This window comes from Otolemur garnettii, unplaced genomic scaffold, assembly GCF_000181295.1.
Source record: "Otolemur garnettii isolate 467f Iridium unplaced genomic scaffold, OtoGar3 scaffold00004, whole genome shotgun sequence".
Classification (NCBI taxonomy): domain Eukaryota; kingdom Metazoa; phylum Chordata; class Mammalia; order Primates; family Galagidae; genus Otolemur; species Otolemur garnettii.
The window spans coordinates 33184189-33205868 of NW_003852399.1; the positions used below are offsets into that span (position 1 = coordinate 33184189).

General features: G+C 32.1%; 1 protein-coding gene across 2 annotated transcripts in view; it reads left to right on the forward strand.

The window, feature by feature from the left end:
* Positions 1 to 21660, forward strand: part of TRIQK (triple QxxK/R motif containing) — a 76907-nt gene extending 55247 nt beyond the window's left edge. For both annotated transcript variants that reach the window (XM_003782486.3, XM_023516976.1), the window contains exons 4-5: positions 16137 to 16222; positions 21393 to 21660. In XM_003782486.3, the coding sequence (XP_003782534.1) occupies positions 16137 to 16222; positions 21393 to 21506 (200 nt within the window). In that variant the 3' untranslated portion in view covers positions 21507 to 21660. The remainder of the gene's footprint in view (positions 1 to 16136; positions 16223 to 21392) is intronic.
* Positions 21661 to 21680: the final 20 nt, after the last annotated feature.

A 21680-nucleotide genomic window follows, 5' to 3' on the forward strand; every position in this document is an offset into this window, starting at 1 on the left:
CTTATTGGCTTATCGTTGTGTCTGCCCAAAGCTTACTATGTAGTGTTTGTTTCGTGGCACTTACAGTGGTGTTAAATGGTGATGTGTCCTTTGTACTATATAGTTAGAGTCAAAGTGTTCTGTCTAAGCATTGAAAAGCTATTTATTTGACTTTTCTCTATGGCATAATTTAAAAGCTTGCATAATATTTTCACATTTAAGGATTAATTTACCAACTTGCTGTTCATATTCCAGATATCTCTATGTAGTTTTGAGAAAAGTACTTTTTCCTATTTTCTTTTTATAAATAATATTTCCCTTTCTTTTTTTTTTAAAAAAAAAGAAGTATATGGCAGCATTTTGTATGTTTGGTTAAATAAACTGTGCACTATGCTGGTAGTAATCCACTAGATCCATTTTTTTTTATTATTTCTGGTTCTGAAATAATTATTATTATTATTTTTTTTTTGAGACAAAGCTTCACTTTGTCATCCCAGGTAGAGTGCTATGGTATCATAACTCACTCTTGGGATCCTCTTGCCTCAGCCTTCCAAGTTGCTGGGACTATAGGTGCCGACCACATTGCCTGGCTATCTTTAGAGATGAGGTCTTACTCTAGCTCAGGCTGGTCTCCACCTCCTGAGCTCAAGCAATCCACCCACCTCAGCCTCCCAGAGTGCTAGGATTACAGGCGTGAGCCACCACACCCAGCCCTGGCTCCATAATAATTTTCATTGTATCCATTTGATAGATTATTTTTACTTATTTTCCTTTGAGCACTTGTAATTTTTTTTATTCATCTTAAAGGTATCAAAGTGCAGACCATTTGTTTACCTGCATAGCTACTGGAGTTTGCTATAAGATTCCCCTAACAACTCTATTGATGCTAGTTTTATAATAAGCCTAATACTGTTACAGTTTGTGATATAGTTTATAATTAAAAGATAGTATGAATATAATAGTTGAGAAATTACTTTATATGATGAATTGTATTACTTTTTGAGTAACTTTGGTAATGCAGGAAAAGTAAGATTCCAAGTAGTGTTTTGCTTTTTGAGGAAGGAAAGGAAGGATTTGAAGCAGTTGATGAGAAATTATTCTAAAAATGTTGAAGGAAATACAAAAGTCTTTATTGTTGATTAGCAAAGATTATTTGTTGGTATTTTTGGCATGCTGTAAATAACTCATCTTCCAATAATTCATTTGAGTAATTAAATTTAGATTGCAAATTTTTCTTTTCAAATATTTTGACTCTTATCTCTCTGCTTTTCTATTGTATCTTAATTGGTATGGTCTATATAAATGGACAATAAATTATATATCTTTGTTATAGAGATCAGACAGTGAATAGAACTTGGTATTCATCCCAGACAGAATTATGATTGAATGTATTTGCAAGATTAAAGCACTAAATTTACTTTTTTCTAATTAAAGGCAATTAAAGATTTCCAGACACAAATAAAAGACAATGAATTGAGGAATAAGTGTAGGAGCAAGTCCATTTGCAGGTGAAAAGATGTGCCTTTGAAGCAGAACCAGCTGTATTTTCATTGAAAGAATAACAGTTTAGGAAGCTTTTCTGCATGTGCTTGCTTGATAGCATAATGTACTCATAAGCAGCTTATGCAGTATTCAGAAAATAACAGTGCATTAATTTTTAAAGCAGCAAAGGCAGAGGAAGAGCAGTACTGCCACATGATGATAATGAGTGTGGCTAGTGTAAAGTCGACTGTTGGGAAAGAAAAAAACTGTGAGCTTCTGGAAAATGAACATTTATAAAACAATAACCAGATATTCACATGATAATGAGCTTGGGCAGCAATATCAACAAAGGGCAATATGCAGTCTTGTTTCTGTGCAAGGGTAAGGAATTGAACAGTAAGGAGCCAAAAGCAGTTAAGTAATTTATTCTTTTATTAAACTAAGGAAACTTTCATATAAAACATCATAGTTAAAAATGACTATTGTTTTAAATATGAAAGAATTCTTTACATAAATAGCATTTTATACTCAATTAAGTGAGCATCTGAATTACTGTATCTTTCTCTAAAAAGATATAATATCAAGAATGGTAAATGATAATATTTAGTATTAAAATACTTCTGACCTTTATCACATATATATTTTGTATCTGTGTTATGTTTTAACAGATATATTTTGTATCTGCCTAAATATATAGTTCTTTTTAGGGACATTGCTCATTCAAAAGTTAAGTATCTTTCTTTATACTGAATATATAAGAAAAAGAATTTATAACTTAAAATTATTTTTAAATATTTTGCTTAAAAGGTAGAAATTATAATTTAAATAATTTTTAAAGTATTTTGCTTAAAAGTGGATATTATAGATTGTCTATGTAGATATGCAAATTGTAAATTTATGTGCTGCCATTTTGCTACCAGAAATTCCAGGTTTAATTTGGATGTTCTTTTGAATTAATATTTAGTTTTTAAATATGATTTTGTTAATTGATACACATAATCCGTGTTTAAGATATGAAGCAGGCAATTCTGTTGATCATATACCACCAGTTTTGAAGTATATCTTTTAAGTGTATATTTAACAGAAGCGAGCAGTGATAAACTAATTTGGTTTGCTAAAGTTGTTTGAATTGAGAGCTATACACACTATTAGGTGATTTTTAGTCTTCTGTACTTGGAAGAAACCAATCACAAAGGTAATCTTTTAGGAGTATGATAAGGATGATTAAAATGATCCCTGGGAAGTATATCCATTTCACTTTGGTCTTAACTTCATAAGATGTGAGCCATAGATGGTAAATAGCCATGATTCCATGGGAAGACAAGAAATAGATAGTAGTGATGGAAAGAGAAACTCCTTTACGATCAAGACTCCCATTTATGCCAATCCCAGCAAAATCATTGTGCTTCCCTAATCTCCCCTAATCAACTAATCCATCTCAATTTCTCTCTCTCCTATTTTAATGTTATTGCAAGATGGACTGGTCATTTATAATGAAAATACTTCTGAACAGGGTCTAAGGATATCCCCAGCATTCTTAACAGCTTCCCAGATATATGAGATCTGTCTGGAAAGTTATGTCCAACCATGTAACATGAAAAATGGAGACATTTATTGAAAACCACAATATAAGAAGCATTGCACATAGAACAATGATGTCTCAGTCCACTTCAAAGTAGTCACCTTGGTCCCTCATGCAACTCTACCAGTGTCTCTTCCACTATTCAAAAATTTCTACAAAACTCTGTGGTGGAATTGCCATAAACTGTCTTGTCTTATTTTCCTGAAATCTCATCAACTGTCTGAAATCTCTTCCCTTTCAAAGGTAATTTTAATTTGGGGAAAAGCCAGAAGTCATAATGTCCCAAATTTGGACTCTGAAGGGGCCAATCACCTGCGTAATTGATGTTTCCAAAAAAAAAAAAAGAAAAAAGAAAAAAGAAAAAAGAAAAAAAAGAAAGAAAGAAAGAAAAACTTGGCAGGAGACATGATGTCTGAGCAGGTGCTTTGTTGTGAAGCTGCCCATAGCTGCAGAAGTTTTTATTGCATTGCATCTCTCAACTCATGAAGAAAATTCAGGTAGTGCTCCTTATTAATTGTGTGGCCTAGAGGAGTGTGTTCATGATGGACAACACCTTCCCAATCAAAAAACACAATTAACATGTCTTCATCTTGCTATGACTTTGCTGCACCTTCTTCAGGTGTGGAGAAGCAGACAACTTCCTTTGGGATGACTGGGCCTACATTTCTGGATCACAGCTGTAGAACCACAACTCATCTCCATTATAACCTTCTAGGAAGTCTTGTTCATTGGTAGCAGTTTGAAGCAAGTCATTAGCAAATGCAGCATGATGTTCCATTGGTAGCAGAAGCCATGGAACAAATTTTGCCATGATTCCTTTCATGCCAAGATCCTGTGTCAACATCTCAAACACAAGGGTTTTTGGAATCCTCAGATCAGTGTCTAGTTCTTACACTGTCAATTGCTAATCTTTGTCAATTGCAGCCCAATGTTCAACATTCTCAGGTGTTCTATTTGTTACAGGCCTTTCAGAACATGGACCTTTTCAACAGATTCTCAACCATCTTTGAAGCATTTGTGCTGCACTCATTGCATCATCCCCCAAAGCCTTGTGAATTATCCAAATAGTTTTCATGGAGGAATATATAAGCTTAATGCAAAATCTGATGCAGATTCTTCTTATTTAGTCATGTTGAATGTGTCAGCCACACAGTACACATGCTTACTCAACAGCATCTAGTGCCCCACTGACTAGTACAGTGGAGTCATGATTGTTCAGGCATGCATGCATGCCAATCCACTCTCCTTGCATGGCAGGTTATATTAATGTTGTGCAAACCCTTCTCATTAAATGAACAACGGGCTGGATACTTCTGTACAGACATTGTATGTCCCAACCAAGCCTAGTCTGCTGTTCTTTAAGTCCAAAATTTTAAGGGACATTTAGCTTTCTTTTTGTTCTATGGTGATCCAGCCTAAAAGAAAGAAAGAAATATGTTAAAAATTTTGATAATAGTGACTTTACAGGGAAATTGGTTATATAGTGAGGATGAATATTTTATTCAATGAGGAAGCAAAGAAATGTGTGTTCAGGTTACAATTTATCAGTTCTCTAGTTGGTCATAATACTTGTAATTTATGAACTCCCTCTTCCAATATTTATTTTAGATAGTCTTGTCCCTAGAAAACATCTTAGTTTGCTGAGAGTTTTTGCCTTTGGAGGGTAACCCAAATGTTTCTTTCTGAAAACTCTCCTAGTTATAAAGCTTTATGGAAATTTTTATTAAATTTTATGTTGCTTGTAGTAGTCCATGAGTTAACCCAGGAGTTCCTTCACATCTTCCCATATTCCTTTTGGCATTCCCTGTATTTTCACAGATCATTTCTGCAGACCTTGATAACCAGCATAAGTTACTCCAGCAAATACTATGATTTCCCCTTTCACCAGTTTGTCTATAGGTAAGGAGAATCTGAACTGCCTGAGTTGTGGCTCAGCTTCTGATTCAGGAGTACTAGTATTGTGTCTTTTTTTAGTTTACCTCTCTTTCCAGGTAAACTGTACAGCACAATATATTACTCAAATAATGGCCATAGAAGACTTCCTTTTTTCATTGTCCTTTAAGTTTACCTCCAATGACAGTTACAACATAACAAGCTACTTCTAGCTGGTGTCAGAATATTATAAAGAACAATTTACAAATGTTTTTAAATGTTAAAATAATGCACCTAGAGTTATGGTTTGTTAAACTATATAACCTTTAATTCTTGACTGGTAGCTCAGCCAGATGGTTTTGAATCCCATGATCAGGTAGTCAGTCTCCATCAGAGTTTGGTAACAATTCAGGAACTGTTTCTTAGCAGCTGTTATTTGCTGAGGTATGGCACTGCCCCCAAACCCTAGAGATTGCCACTTCTTCTTCTTCTTCTTTTTTTTTTATTGAGACCTAATAAAGGCTTGCTTCTATGTCTCAGCTAAGAGCACTTCAAGCTTCATTAACTCTGCCATGTCATAAGCTACAAGAGGTAAAGTAGCTTGCACAGCAATCTTCTGGAAAACCTTTTTTTTCTCCTATCCTACTCAATACTAGCAATTTTTCAGGTCCTTTACATGTATAAAATATGTAATATAGATTAAAAAACAACAATAGCATGAACAACCATGTATCCATCATCCAGGTTAAAAATTCAACATATAGCTAACACCAATAGCTAAGCAGCTCTGAAATACCTTTTCCTGGTGGCAACACCATCTATGTTTCTGAGAAATAACCCAGATCATAGTTTTGTATTAATTCTCTTCATATATTTGCCATTTATATTTATGTCAAACAATATATTATTTAGTTTTATTAGTTTGTACTAGTAAACTTTATATAAATGAAATTATGGTGCAAATTACAAATTATGTAATTTGCTTTCCACAAGGCATCATAGTTTACAGTTTTATTATTGTTTATGAATGTTGATAGAATTCATTTATATTCTGTGCTTTACAACATTTGATATTTCTGTAAACTGGTATTTCTTTGATCTATTCTGGTTTTAAACAATTAGATCTTTCTCAGTTTCTTCTTTTTCTATGAATGCTATTATGGGTATTGCTTCTGTGAATATTTTCAGACATATTTGTTCATCAATTTACCTGCACAAGAGTTTCTCTATAATATATACCTAGTAAAAGAATGTTGTCTTGGGCAGCGCCTGTGACTCAGTGAGTAGGGCACTGGCCCCATATACTGAGGGTGGCAGGTTCAAACCTGGCCCCGGCCAAACTACAACAACAACAACAACAACAAAATATAGCTGGGCATTGTGTGGGCGCCTTTAGTCCCAGCTACTAGGGAGGCTGAGGCAAGAGAATCATCTAAGCCCAGGAGTTGGAGGTTGCTACCGAGGGCTATAAAGAGAGACTCTGTCTCTTAAAAAGAAAAAAAAAAAAAGAAATGTTGTCTTGTAGATGGATGCTTGGCATTATTAAGTAATACTCAGGTCATTTTCATTTTTTAGAAAGTTAAATCTACACTCCTTCCTTAATGGTAAATAGAGGGTGCAAGTTGACCTGTACTTTTGGAAAATAATCCTGACGTGCTCTAACTCAGTGGATGTCTGTGAGTCAGATTTAGGTAGCAAGACTCTTTTGACATAAATGTTCATTCTTTCCCCTTTTATTCACATATCTGAATGCAGCATCTCGGATGCTGTCCATGTCTTATTGAACGCTTTTGTCATATCTTTGTCATTGTGATTTATTGTGGGGTGGTGAACCAGTTAAACTTTGTGACAATCAGATTGTAACACTGAAATGGAGAATTGATGTACTTGTGCGGTAGGACCATAAGTATATTGCTCTTTCTTCTGGTAAAGTTCCCTCTTGTAGTATCTGTAATCACAGCTTGGAAAAATTCATTGATTAATTATCTGTGATCATGTGCTAAGGACTTTATTAGTTGCTACAATTAGAAATTTCTATTTTAAGTTTCAATTTTTAATAGTATTCACTTATCATGACCCACTAATCACAGTGAAGAAATAAACAGGTCTGTGAAAATAATCACTGTGACTGTATATTTAAAGTTTTTTATGACATTGTCAAACACTGAAATTTCTCCAGGAGTGTACATGGCCTTTAATTTACCATTTTAGTAAGGAAGAAGAGTAATATTTCTACTTCATTTTTACTAACAAAAGCTCTTATATCACATACCAGGGAATCAAGCTGGAAATTCTATTTCCAAGGTTATCATTTGAGACTCTGGACTCAGAAATTGGGAGATGAACATATGGTCTGTTCTGAACTACTGAGACTGCTATTAGAAATTGAGTTTTTTGTTTGTTTGTTTGTTTGTTTTTTGAGACAGAGTCTCATTTTGACACCCTCAGTAGGGTGCTGTAGCATCATAGCTCACAGCAACCTCAAACTCTTGGGCTCAGCTGATTCTCTTGCCTCAGCCTCCTAAGGCGCCCACCACAAGCCTGGCTATTTTGAGAGATGAGGCCTTCCTTTAGCTCAGTCTGGTCACCACAAGCCCAGCTATTTTTAGAGATGAGGTCTCGCTCTAGCTCAGGCTGGTCTCATAATCCTCAGCTCAGATGATCCTCCCATTTTGGCCTTCCACAGTGTTAGGATTATAGGCATGAGCCACTATACCTGGCCAGGAAGTGATTTTTTAAAAAACTCTGTTGGCATCTTAATCTTTATTGCCTTCTAGTAACAGTTCATGTTTTTGAATCTTATTACTTTGATGTTTCTAGTATTTGAAATGGTTTCCACCAGATATCCATAAAGCTTCTCTTCTTAACTTCATTCAAGAATCTGGTCAAGTGAAAGAAGAATTATGGAAAAACTTCTCTAACCACCCTATCTAAAGCTACATGCGTTTTCTGTTTATGATTTGCCTTTTGCTTTTAGTCACCTAACAAACTGAACAATTTTTGTTTGTTTATTATCTGTCTTTTTTTCAAGGTTTGTAACAACAGACACTTGGTCTGCTGTGTTCATGCATTAGTTTTCAACTGAATATACATCTATTTCTATACTTGGTTTTGCACATATTAAGAAAATTTTATTAATACAAGAAAATAATTAAAAAATAAATACCTTTTTATTTTTCACTTCAGAATATTACCTTTTTAATATTGTACATCAAGCAATTTCAAGATATTCTTCAATTAAATTGATCACAAAATGTGAGAAAAGAGTAATAGGAAATTTTATTTCAGAACTGAATAACAGGCATATGTACGGATAGCCTACAGAAGGAACACCAATGTTTTGCCTACTATTTAATTAGGCAAAACACAACTGTACTACAATAGTATATTCACTTGAATGATTCTTTGGCTACAGACCTTTAAAGGCCTGAATTATTACTAATCTACTCTCTAAATAAGACTGCCTTAATCAGTGATGCATCTCCAAGATGTTTCAAAAATAAGCACAGCAAAGTAAAAATCTAAACTCAATTTTGATAGAGATAGCAATTCACTGCTTATTTCTATTATATTGAAATGTGAAATGTATTGGGTTGTTAACTACTTAAAAATATGTGAAAATTTTAAACATAATTTAGAACATGTTTAAAAATAGGATAGTGAGTAAAACTGAACTAATTTGAATTAGACTCTGAAAAGTTAAGTATGTGTTTTAGAATCTCTAAGGCAACCATTAAAACATTATTTTAAGAGACATAGTTAAAGTCAAAAACATAATTTAAATGGAACACTAAGAAATATTCAAGTATTCCAAAAAAGGCATGAAAGGTGAAAGAGGATTAAAATCAAAGGGAACTAAAAGAAATTACAAAATGGCACACATTAATAAAAACATATCAATAGTTTCTTTGGATGTAAATGATTCAATACACTAATAAAAGGATAAATTTGGGGGTTGAAATTTTCTAAAATGACCCAAATATAGGGTGCATATAAGAAATTCACGTCAAATATAATGATATTAAAAGTAGGACCTTTGAAAATCTGCTTCCATACAAAATCAACAAGGAGATTGGTAAAAATTGCCAAAATCAACTTTTTTTCAGAAATCTGGAAATTAGCTAAAAACTTGCAACAGTCTAAGGAATGTTTATTAAAAACAAATAATAAAAATGCTGAATCTCAGTAAGAATAGCAGTCTTCATGGTCTTTTAATTTGCCTTAATCCTCTCTTCCTCTTCTAAGCCTTGCAACTCTAATAGTTGTGAAAAACATCAGCCTCGCAGTACCTGGAAATGGTGAAATGTATTTGGAACTACCTCTAACCCCCCAATCTAAAATAACTGTCACTCTTTGACCTGTTTGTCAGCTCACTGAAAAGCCCCTTTCACAAAACTTATCTTTGTTTGCCTGCTATAGAGGTCACTTACCCCATGTCATTTGATAAAAATAATCAGTGATAAGTGTTTAACAGCATAGCTTGCTGAGTCATTATTACTAGTTGGGGCAAAATGTGAGGTTATCCAAGAAACTTAAAAGCAAAAACTGAGCAATGAGATACCCATAGAATATTTAAAAGATATGATAAAGATTCCTGGGAATCTAGAAGACCATATGCATGAGCTGGGCTATGTCCTGCCCAGTAGAGGTGTGAGAAGATTGTAATCTCTCACCTTTAGCTGATCTTCAGCCTCTACATGAGCAAAACCAAACTGTTCCAGCCTCTAGCCATTGCCCATTTCAAAAGCTTTTTTATATTGCAGTTATTTGTTGTAGCAATAGACCCACTTATTGGTACCAATTTTTGTCTTAGGCCATTTTGTTATTCTATGACAAATAATTGAGATTTATAAAGATTTATTTTTTATAGTTTTGGAAGCTGGTGAGTCGAAGAGTGAGGAGCCCATATCTGTCTGTGGCTTTCTTAATGCATCGTGCCAGCAAGGAAGGTGGAAGGGCAAAAGAGCATGCATAAGAGCACAAGGAAGGGGTCAAATTTATTCTCTTTATCTTGAACTTATTCCTGTATTAATTAACCCACTCCTGCAATAATGACATTAATCTATCCATGATTTAATCTCCTCTTAAAAGTTTTACTGTCTCAACACTGTTGTCATAGGCATTAAATTTCTACCACATGAGCTTAGAGGGACATATTGAAACCATAACAGATGACCACTACTGACCAGAAACTTCACAGAGATCACATGACAAGGAATGCAGGCTTTACAGAATTAGTCCCGAAAAGTCTCTAAACAAAAAAGACTACAGCAACTACCAAAGAAGAACAAACAACTTCAGAAAAAAAACCCTAAGGGAGATCTGATTTGAAGAGTTGCCACATTATATTTTTAAATAGATTAAATTTTCAATGAAAAATTATTCAATGTGCAGAGAATTAGTAAAGTATGATTCATACATACACAAAAAAACAATAAAAGTAACTGTTCTTAAGGAAGGTCAGACATTTGATTTACTGGACAAAGACTTTAATCAGCCATTTGAAATATATTCAAAACTTAAGAAAACCAAGTGTAAAGAATTAAATATGACAATTAAACTTTATCAAATACAGCATTAGAGAGTTATACACACTCACTTATATACATATATAAATGAATATGTATGTATCTATATATGTATAGAGATATTTGTATCTATATATGTATAAAGTAGAAATTCTGGAGTTGAAAAATATCATAACTGATATAAACATTTTAGAGAGGCTCCACAGCCAATTTCAACTGACAAAAGAAAGAATAAGAGAACAAAAACAGAAAGGTCAGTTTATATTATGGAGTCTGAGAAACATGCAGAAGAAAGAACGAATGAAGAAAATAAGAAAAGAACAGAACCACAGAAACCTTTAGAACAATACCATCAAGGAAACCAATGTATATATGACAGGAGTCCCAGAATGGGAGAGAAAGAAAAGGACAGAAAATTTTTGTTTTTAAATAATCACCCAAAACTTCCAAATTTGATGAAAATATGAATGTATAGTGTTCAAGAAACTCAAATTCCAAGTGGAGTAAACTTGAGAAGATTCATACACAGCTGTATCATAGCCAAACTGACTAAAGCATAAAGACTAAATCTTGAAAGCAACAAAAGTGACTCATTGCTTTTGATGTGCTGATAACAAAAGATTGTCAACCAAGTATTTAATATCCAACACTTCTACCATTCAAAAACAGAGATATTAAGATATTCTTGGATTTAAAAAGAAAACTGAAATAATTTGTCAATAGCAGATTTGCCCTACAAGAAATACTAAAAGGAATTCTTCAGGTTGAAATGAAAGTCCAATAGGCAATAAACAGTATCTACAAATACACACACACACAAATTAACACTAGTAAAGGTAACTAATAGGTAAATATAAAAGAAGTATATGTGAAATTTTGTATAATTTTTCTTCTCCTGATTTAAAAGATAACTACATAAATCAACAATTACAAAACTCTATTGATGGATTAATAATATTTACATATATAACTTGTATAAAATCATAGCATTCCTCAGGGGGAGAAAAGGGATCCCTCCTAAGTGAGAGTAATGTCTTGTGTATTATTGAACTTAAATTGGAATTAATACGAACTAGATTCCTTTAAATCAAGGTATTAACTATAATTTCCAAGGATAACATTAAGAAAATAGTTCAAGAATGTAGAAGGAGGAAATTAATGCAATATACTAGAAAATATTTATTTAAGTATTTTTATATTTTGTAAGAGACAGTATAAGATAAAGAAAATAACGTGATACAGAAAACAAATAAATGTCAAATATAAATCCTTCTTCATCGTTAACTGCACTAAATGTAAATAGACTAAAGACCCTACTTAAAAGCAGAGATTGGCAGAAAAAGAAAAGAGACTCACTTCAGTTGTAAGACCCAAATAGTATGAAAATAAAAGAGTGGGGAAGGATACACTAAGAGAACAGAACTCCAAAGGACTGGGGTGGCTATATTAATAGTATTATACAAAATAATCATTAAGACAAAATATTTTTGCAGCAACAAAGAATATATCATAATGATAAAAGGGTCAGTTCTCCTGGAAGGTATAACAAATATAACTGTATGTACACTTAACAATAGAGGCCTCAAAATATATCAAGAAAATACTGACAGAATTAAATAGATAACCAGAAAATTATAGTCAGATACTTCAATATTTCATTTTTTTTCAGTAATAGAACCACTAGGCACAAGATCAAAAGGGAAATAGAAAGCTTGAACAACACTATCAACTAGGGAGATGTGCACAACACTCTACACAACCGCAGCACACTACATATTCATCTCAACTGTACATGGAATATTATCCAGGAGAAACCATATTTTATTCCATAAAACAATTCTCAATACATTTAAAAGAATTGAAATCTCTAACACAACAGAATAAAATTATAAATTGCTAATATAAGGAAATTTAGATAATAAACTTACATGTTTACTAAATAATATACTTCTAATATACTTCTAAATAACCAATAGATCAGAGAAGAAATCACAAGATAAGTACTTTGTGGTGAGTGAAAACAAAACATAACATTTCAAAACTTATGAGATGTAGCTAAAGCAATACTTAGGTGGACATTCATACCTATTAATGAGTCTATTACCACAAAATAAAGATTTCAAATCAGTAACCTAACTTTCCTCCCAAATCAACTAGTGAATGAAGAGCACACTAAACCCAAACCAAGTAAAAGAAAAGAAATCATAAAGATTGGGACAGAAATAAACAAAACAGAGACTAGAAAAATGAGAAAAAAGTCAACAAAACCAAAAGTTTGTTAATTTAGAAAGATCAACCATACTGAAAAAGTTTTAGTCTAACTATGAAAAAAAGAATTCTAATTACTGGTGCGAGGAATGAAACTTAGTTTTAAAAAATGAGATAATCTAGATAAAACAGTACCAAATTCTAGTGACAATGCAGTTACCAGAACTCTCATATATTGCTGGTGGGAATGAAAAATGAGGTAGCTTCTCTGGAAAACGATTTGGTTGTTTTTCACAAAATTAAACATATATTTATCACATGACTCAGGATGGACTTAGCAGTGAACTTACATTCACACAAAAATCTGTACACCTGTGCTTTTAGCAAACAGCTCTGCTAATTCTCGCCAGACACTGGAAATAACCCAAATATACTTTAATGGGTGAATGAATTAATAAATAAACCCTGATACTTTTAGATAATGGAATACTACTCAGCAATAAAGAAGAATGAGCTGATACATACAATTTGGAGAAATCTCAAAAGTCTTAACAATGAATGAAATAAACTGTTGTGACTTTGTTGCCACATTATTGAAAGGGCAAAGCTCTAAAAATGGCTATTGGGAATTATGAATGGGAGGAGGGATAACTACAAAGTAAAGCATATGGGAAGTTTAGGGGGTAATGGAACTATTTTGTATCCAAATTATATAAGGTGGTAGTCACAGGAGTCTATACATGCATTAAAATCTATAGAAATGTATACCAAAGAAAGCAAGTCAATTTTACTATTATTATTTGAAAATAATACAATATTATAGAATTATATTAGAGAGAGAAAGCATAAATCAATCGATCATGAACATGGAGATGAAGAGAAAAGCTGCTTATTAAAGCATATCAGAGGAAATAAAAATACAAAAATATTAGATGAATCATGTCACTGTGAATAGAGAAACTAAATGACTGAGGCTCAGGATTGGCTTCATGGACTTGAATTATGAAGTTTTCTCTCCATATAAGATTTAATGACCAACTATCAAACAGCTACTTTGGTTATTTAATGTTGTTATAACCACAATCAGACCCAGTTGTTTTGAAGAAAAAGTCTACAAATCTAGATTATCTAAATTTGTATGTGGGGTTGGGTTTTCTGGGGGGAAGGTTGTTGTTATTTTTAGGTTAAGTACTCAGAAATCAGGGGCTTCTGTATTTTATATTTTTTACAATCATGTGGGCATAGGTATCTTTTTCGAGTCCATAAAATTCAAATGTTGAAAACCTCTCTGGGTACAGTGAAAAGGTCTGGTATTAATTGTAAAGAACTTAGCAGATGCCCCTGTAAATTTTTCACTTGGTAGACCCAAACCACATTTTGCAAAGTATAGTTCTGGATATGATAGTCAGCAGGAGAATACTAAATTAATGACAGATGCATCGTTTGGAGAAGGACCAGTTGTGCAAAAATTTTTAACACTATCTTTTTATCATAAATACAGTTTCAAATGTTTATATTAACTTAATATAAATCTAGAAATATTCTTTAAGAGAATATGAGAGTGCAATTTAAATTGAATACATTATCTAACCCAGAGTTATATGGCACTTGAAGTAGAATGATACATTTGTACTTTAACTTTGACTCATAGAGGTATATCTGAGTCTGTTGTTTGGCAGACACATTACTTAAAATATTGCATTTTTATATGAAAACACGGGTTAATATCATCTTTTTTCATGTGTTCATTGTTTCCCCGTAGCACCCAGACATTATCTAGGGCATTTACAGTATAAAACAAGAAATTACTTTTTAGCTTTAAATCCATAATCTTCAACTGTCTTTTTAGATTATCATCAAAAACTTGGTCTATAACCCCAGTGAAGGCATTTGATGTGTCACCATTTTCATTGTTCTGAGCTGTTTATGCCTCAGCAGGAATAATGATATGAATAGTTTGACTATTGAGATGTGAAATCAGAGTGAACACTTGTCAAGATTTTTTTCATCAAAATTAAATGTTGCTAATTTAAAATGGGTCAGAGTAATATTTTTCTGTATTCAAATGATTCAAATTTAGATCATTTGATATACATTTTTACAATTGGCTCATTTCTGGATCATTAAACCCCATTATCAAATAATATTTATTAAGCTTCTGCATGCTCATGGATACAGAATTACTGCTGCACAATAGCAATTAAGGAAAGAACACACACTTCTTTAAAAAGAAAATACAAAGCTCATCAACCAGACAAATACTTTTATGGGTCTCATGAACACAAATGCAATGTTTTCTCATTACTCCCATCCATTTGGGAGTAATGGACTCACCTCTCTCTGCAATTTCGAATTCTAAAAATCTATGTACGATTTTAAAGGTGCTTTTGAATCATTCACAAATGCATTAAGAAATATATTCTACATTAAATTTTTATGATAAACTTTACATCAACTGTTTTCTAACTTATTTCAGTGTGAGGAAGATGGATAAATTAAAATTAGAATTTGTATTATTTAGATAAAAGAAATGTAAGATTAAGTTTGGGAAAGGAACTGGATAGTATGAGATGAAAACAAGGCAAAATAATAATATCAGATAGATTACACAGTCATATGTTAACTCCCACTCAGAATAACATATACTATTATTTTTAAGGCTCATTTGACTGAATTCTTTTTCAAGAGTTTGGTTAAAAAAATGTATATTATTTTAGTGAAGGCTTTTGTTGCTGTTACTGTTAAGTCTATTTTCTGCCCAGGCTGTGTAATACTCCTTTTGTTACTCATGGGTAGGGTTACCAAATGATATTCATGTGAAAGAAATTCAGTTCTGCTCATTTGAGGGTCTGAAATGTAGTGGAGATGATTGAAACTAGTATCAAAATGTATCTCTCCCACATTGCTTATCTAGCCATATTTCTTCTGTCCTCTCTTAAGTGGGAAAAAGTTGAATGCATATTTTTATAATAAATTCGGTTCACTGAAAGTTGTTTACATATTTGTTCTTTAGTTTCTTACCTAGTGAAAACTGGGAGATATTTCTCATTGATTTTTTTGAATAATGTATCTATACTGAAATAAATTTATAATGAGGTGTTACTCTACGCTTGTGAAGACAAAGTTGACTTTATCTGTTAATAAGATCTTACACAATACTTATTTATGTATTTGTTTTCAAATGCTTCCAAAAGATTTATTTGCTTAAACTTCTTATTCTTGAACATAAATTTTTACCTGTTTTGATATTCACTGAGCATCAAATAAAAATGTCTGCCATTATCTTCTGGGAAAAGTAAGGGAAGAAGAAAAGTTGACCATTGAGTGATTGTTTGTGGGTAAGTTTGCGTTTACCACACTGGGAAGGACTTTGCAACTCTGTGCCTCTGTTTTACTCTATTTAAACATTCCTTGACATTTCAGATGACTGTTAAACTTGAATTACATATAAGCATTACTCATTGTCTGAAACTATTTCTTTCTAGGTAAACAGGATTATAAAAAAACCAAACCTATTTTACGAGCAACCAAATTAAAAGCAGAAGCAAAGAAAACAGCCATAGGCATAAAGGTAGACCTCTATTGATAACTTTAAAACTTGATATGCGCATGCCAATTTATTTTCTAAAACTATATTGCATAGATGTTGTATTCTAAATGTTTTCTGACATTTCAAAATCTAAATATAATGCCAGACTCAAGGGTTTTTGTAAAGAATTGACTTACTGGAAACCATCCTTCCTATCACGAGATTTTGAAAGGTTTCAAAATAAAACACAATCTCACTTAAGATAGCCAGTTATACTTCAAGTTGTAATTTATTTTCTCTCTAGATACTATGTATATTGTTTAAACATTTTAGTGACGTATGTGGCCTTAGTCAAAATTTCTCGTTTTCAATAAATTTCATTTTATGGTTGATTAAATTATAGTTGTAATTATATATACTTAGATAATTAATACATGTAATTTTACTCTGTATATTATATTGTTGTCAGTACTCTCTATGATGAGACTACCTCTAATGAGGCTTCCAAAATTGTTCTTTTGGAATGTTGGTGTTTTATCTGCTTAAGAAGGATAAATGCAATTGATAATGATGTTAGTAGACAATGAATTCAATGTGTCAGCACAATTAAGCTCAACAAAATTACATTCACATTATTTCCCACGTCAGTCTTTTGCCAAGTGTTCAAACTTGAATTAAACTATTAATAGAAAAATTAATCTGGCAACCCTACTATGGGATGTGTAAAATAAAACTGACCAGTACATATATTTTATTTAAATATTAAGATGTTAAAAGGAGATTTTGGTTTTTATCTGGCAGATGAAAAATCAATTTCTCTGAGTTATAGCTTATAGCAAATGCCAAGGTATTACTACCAAGCTGTAACAGCTGTTGAACTGCCAGATGATATATTTGGTTGTCTTCCAGAATTTGCTATTATGATCACGAGACACTGCCTTCTTTTTGCTCCTGATTGCTGATTTTGATCAAGCATTGCCGTGTGATGCCGTGTGTTTTCACAACACAATCTCCTCAGTTAGTGCTGTGTGTCAGTTTTTAATGAAAAAAAGTCAATTGCCTTTCTGTTTAAAAGAGAGATGATTCATCTTTTGAAGCAATTTCCATATTCTTATGAAAGTTTATTCATCTTCACAAACTATTTTGATGACATGACTTTTCTGAAAGCAATGTTTGGATTTTTATTTTCCATTTAGTTACTTGATGATTGTCTCTTGATGTGAGAGCACTGTTTGTCATTGTCTTCCAGAGAAATATGACACTTAGATTTATAATGCAGTGGTTTTGTTTTTTTCATTTAATTTTTTTTTTAAGGCAAGTATTAGAATAAGAAAATCTACTTGCAGCACAAGACAGTGAGCAGTTTCATAGTAGGAGTTGAGAAATAGGGTTGTCATTCATTTATTTGTAACAGTGTTTTACATACTTTTAAATATTTTTTATAATTTTTTGTTTTAATTTATAGAAATAACTATGTGCCAGTATGAGATAAGCATATTTATTGTGCCATTATCTAATATCTTTTTAAAAACAATGTACACTTTGCTTAATCTTTTCATGAGAAAAACTTCTGCTTAGGTTTTACGTCATATTTAAAGTGCGTACAGAAGAGTTTTGAACTGACATCAGAACATAGTCCCTTTCTAATAAGCTAGCTTATTAACTTGGTTTGTAAACCTACAGAAAAGAAAAATCTTAACCTTAAATATTATTTATTTTGCTTGAAATTTTATGAGGAGCCTATTAAGATGATATGAAACTTTTTTGAATCAGAAGCATGGCGGTGTTTTACATTTCAATTCTAGCATACCAATTAGTTTGCCCTGTCAAACTTTGATTGCCTTGTCATTTTGGCATAGGATTTTAAATAACGAAGTTTCTTTCAGGAATTGCCATTTAATGCTTCTTAATTTCCCTAGTGAGTGATTTTATCCATATTGATAATGTCAGAGAAGCAACTAAGGACTAATGATCATCAAACATGTTTGACTCATCGACTTGATACAGAATGACCCTAATATTGTAATACTTTATCACTTTGCTACATATTCTTCCAAATGAACTATAATTATACTCTTCAAATAATTTAAATCTATGGAAAATATGAACAGGTGCATGGATAGAAAATAACAGCGATGGTGATAACACTGAACACAAGATAAAGAGGCCTAGGATTACATCCTTTTGCCCCTTGCTGTTGCCATGATCTAGTTCTGTCTAAGCTGACACATTTGTAAAATGGAGCTTTTGCTGTTTACCTCATAGTGTATAGAAGTCATTTATGAATTACTCACTGACTGAGAAAATATGTGTTTGAATTAACCATTTCTAGTCTTTATAAATAAAACTTCCCCTGAATATTTGTCAGGGCTTTGAGATCCCCTACACAAACTAAAGTTGTATTGTATGACTGTAATTATATATAACAAAATGTTCTCAGTTTAGCAGCAGAGATAGTATTAGGTATATTACTATTGTAAAGTTTTAAAAGCATTATATAATTTTAATACACCTGTATAAAGATCATATAAATATTACTCAATCCTCATTATTTATTTAGAAGTTAGAGGTGTTACATTATAGTAGTACCTATGGAAAGAATGATGAATAAGACAAGGTTCCCTTGGAAGAACTTATACAAGAAATCACTTTCAGATTTAATTACCATTCAAGCCAACAGTATTGATTGTAAAATCATGTGCTAAGATTTGAATTGTACAATAGGGTCTTTGTCCTCAAAGGCTTCTTAGCGCTTCTTGTAAATGTACGTTTAGTAATAGAAAATGTTTTAGATGAGCAGTTATTGATTTCAGGATAAGATATGATTGGATTGTGTTAAGATCTAGAATTAATCTCTACTTAGAGGTTATTTTTCTTCTGTATGTCTTAAAAATGCAAATAAAATGCTATCATTTGTAGCCTAGTAATTCAGTGAGGGCCTCCTAATAAATATTTGCACAACTAAGTTTTCTGTTTAGTTGCTGCCCAATTAAAAGAATTATAGCATCACTAAAATTTTTTTAGAATAAAAATACCCATGCTAGCTATTATTTAGAAGGAAAAGGATCTAAGTTGTTAATCAATTGATTTGTTTATTTTAAGGGTTTGACAGGCATAATTATAATAAAACAATAAGGACCAAAAATTCAGTTTTGCTACATAAAAAGAATTATTTAAATGTCAATCAGATCCTGCCAACAATCCCTTAGACTGAGCTGCTTAAAACAGTTTGTTTGTTCATTTTTGTTATTTCTGATTTAAAGCTAAAAATGGCCAGGGGGCAGGGAAGTCATAAATGCCCATAAGTCTCTAAGGTTATGGTAGTATCCCCAACATCCTGCAAGTATTATTTGCAAATTTTACCACTGTCTTAACCCTGTAAGCATTCAGCTTCTACAATGCTTGTGTCCTCAACAAGATAGCGACATTTTGAGGAAAATAATTTCCTACCTCCTCACCACCTAATTCTTTGAACAGACATAAATGAATTAATGAGCCCTCTGGAGTTGTTTTAGTCAATGAATACTTTCCGCTTCTTAAACTTCTTAAACTCATGTCTCTGGATATTCTGAAAGTATACAGTGAAAATGATACAGAGTTGTTTTAAGGACAAGAAGGAGTTGAAAAGCAGCAATCAGAGTTGTCGATCAATAAGATGTGAATCATGGTCTCCAATCAAGACTGAAAAGTTTATTCTCGCATTAAGCTTGGGTGACTGCTATAGAACAGTTTTGTTGTCCACTATACAGAACAGATGGAGTTTGCAGTTGTGTGTCACTTGTTTATTACATCCTCTTAAAATTAGTAGCTGTGTAACCAGATGGGTCTGGGAGCACAGCTGTGGATATAAGAAAATAAATGAAACCTGTCTGATGCTGCCATGCCCTTTTGAGATGCCAAAGTGTTCCAACTGCAACAAAGAAAAATTCACTGTCATTTGACATTATATTGATATATTCAATTTAAAAAATGAAATCTTAACTTACACTGAGTTTTCCAACCCCTTGCTTTTTATTAATATATATTTTCATATTTTGGAAATCTAAATGTAATTATTAAACTAAAAGTCTGTATAAAATATCTACATGTAATTTCAACATTCAGGCAAACGTCTATGTTGATTATAAACCAGATTTATTTTAATGTTTTTACAGTTTATTAGGTATATATGTTGAATTACTGATTACACATTCTGATGAAATGTAAAATATATTTAAGTAAATGCAAATAAGTGGCTTCTTTGTAAAACAATTCCAGGTAAGGAATATGAAACACAGTGGGAATTAGAAGAGAATGTTAGGCCCTGTAGGATATTGAACTGGCATTCTATTTACTTTCTTTTCTATTTAGCCAAATGATGTTAATTTTTAGGAAGTTTTCTTGATGGTGTGTATATTTGCGTGCTTGTGTGGGTGTATTTGTGTGTATATATACATATATATCCTTTTTTGGGAGAATATTTTTACCATAATATACATAGTATATTTTTGGCCATTATTTTAAAATAGTTGATTATAATTAATATAATCCCTATCAAATCACCAAGTGAAATATTCAGGACCATCTTTTCACATTTGTGATAATTTTACTGTATCATGCTATATCATGCTTTATGAGCTAAGAGTATTTGGTTTGTTTCCCACAATATGAACTATATAATTCAGAATTTAAAAGTTAAGAGTTTCAACCAAGCAATATTTAATGAGAATGTATGCAGAAATATAACCTAGAAACCAGATATAATAACTGTTTCCTCCCAATAAAAAGGAATTATAAATTATTTAATTCCATATCCAAATACTATTACTAATAATAAATACATTGAAGCAACAAATAAACATAATCAAATAGAAAACAAGTGAACTGCATAGCTACAAATTACATTTCTTGTATCCAACATTTCAATATCCAAACTATGAAAATATAGTGAAATGATAAATTTTTATTTTACTCTCAGGAAAAAACTAAATGAACTAGAAATACTAATACCAATGACTCACCTACTGATGTACTTGTCATTGTATTGGGAATTGTCAAGTACAAGTAAGTGTCTTTACTTAACTGCAAAAAGTATTCAACAAAAGGAATGTGATTATTAAGTTTAAATTATTCACTCTCCACTGTGGAATATGTTTATTTTATCTGATGAAACTGATAGCATTAACCAATCTCTTTTCATCACTTTCAAATCTCCTTTCTTTTTCTTCCCCAGGAAGTTGGCCTTGTACTCGCAGCTATCCTGGCACTACTGCTGGCTTTCTATGCTTTCTTTTATCTCAGACTGTCCACGGATATTGACCTTAACCTGAACCCAGACGAAGATTAGCTAAGCATCAGTCAATGTATTAAAAGGAAATAATTTTACAAAAGTATCTTTGGGGACCATTACTTCCAATGCTAAAATTGTAACGTTTTGAATTCTTTCTGCTGGTATTTTAAGTTTACCGAAATATCTTTTCAAATAGTTGCATAGGCTATCAAAAAAAAAAAAAAAAAAAAA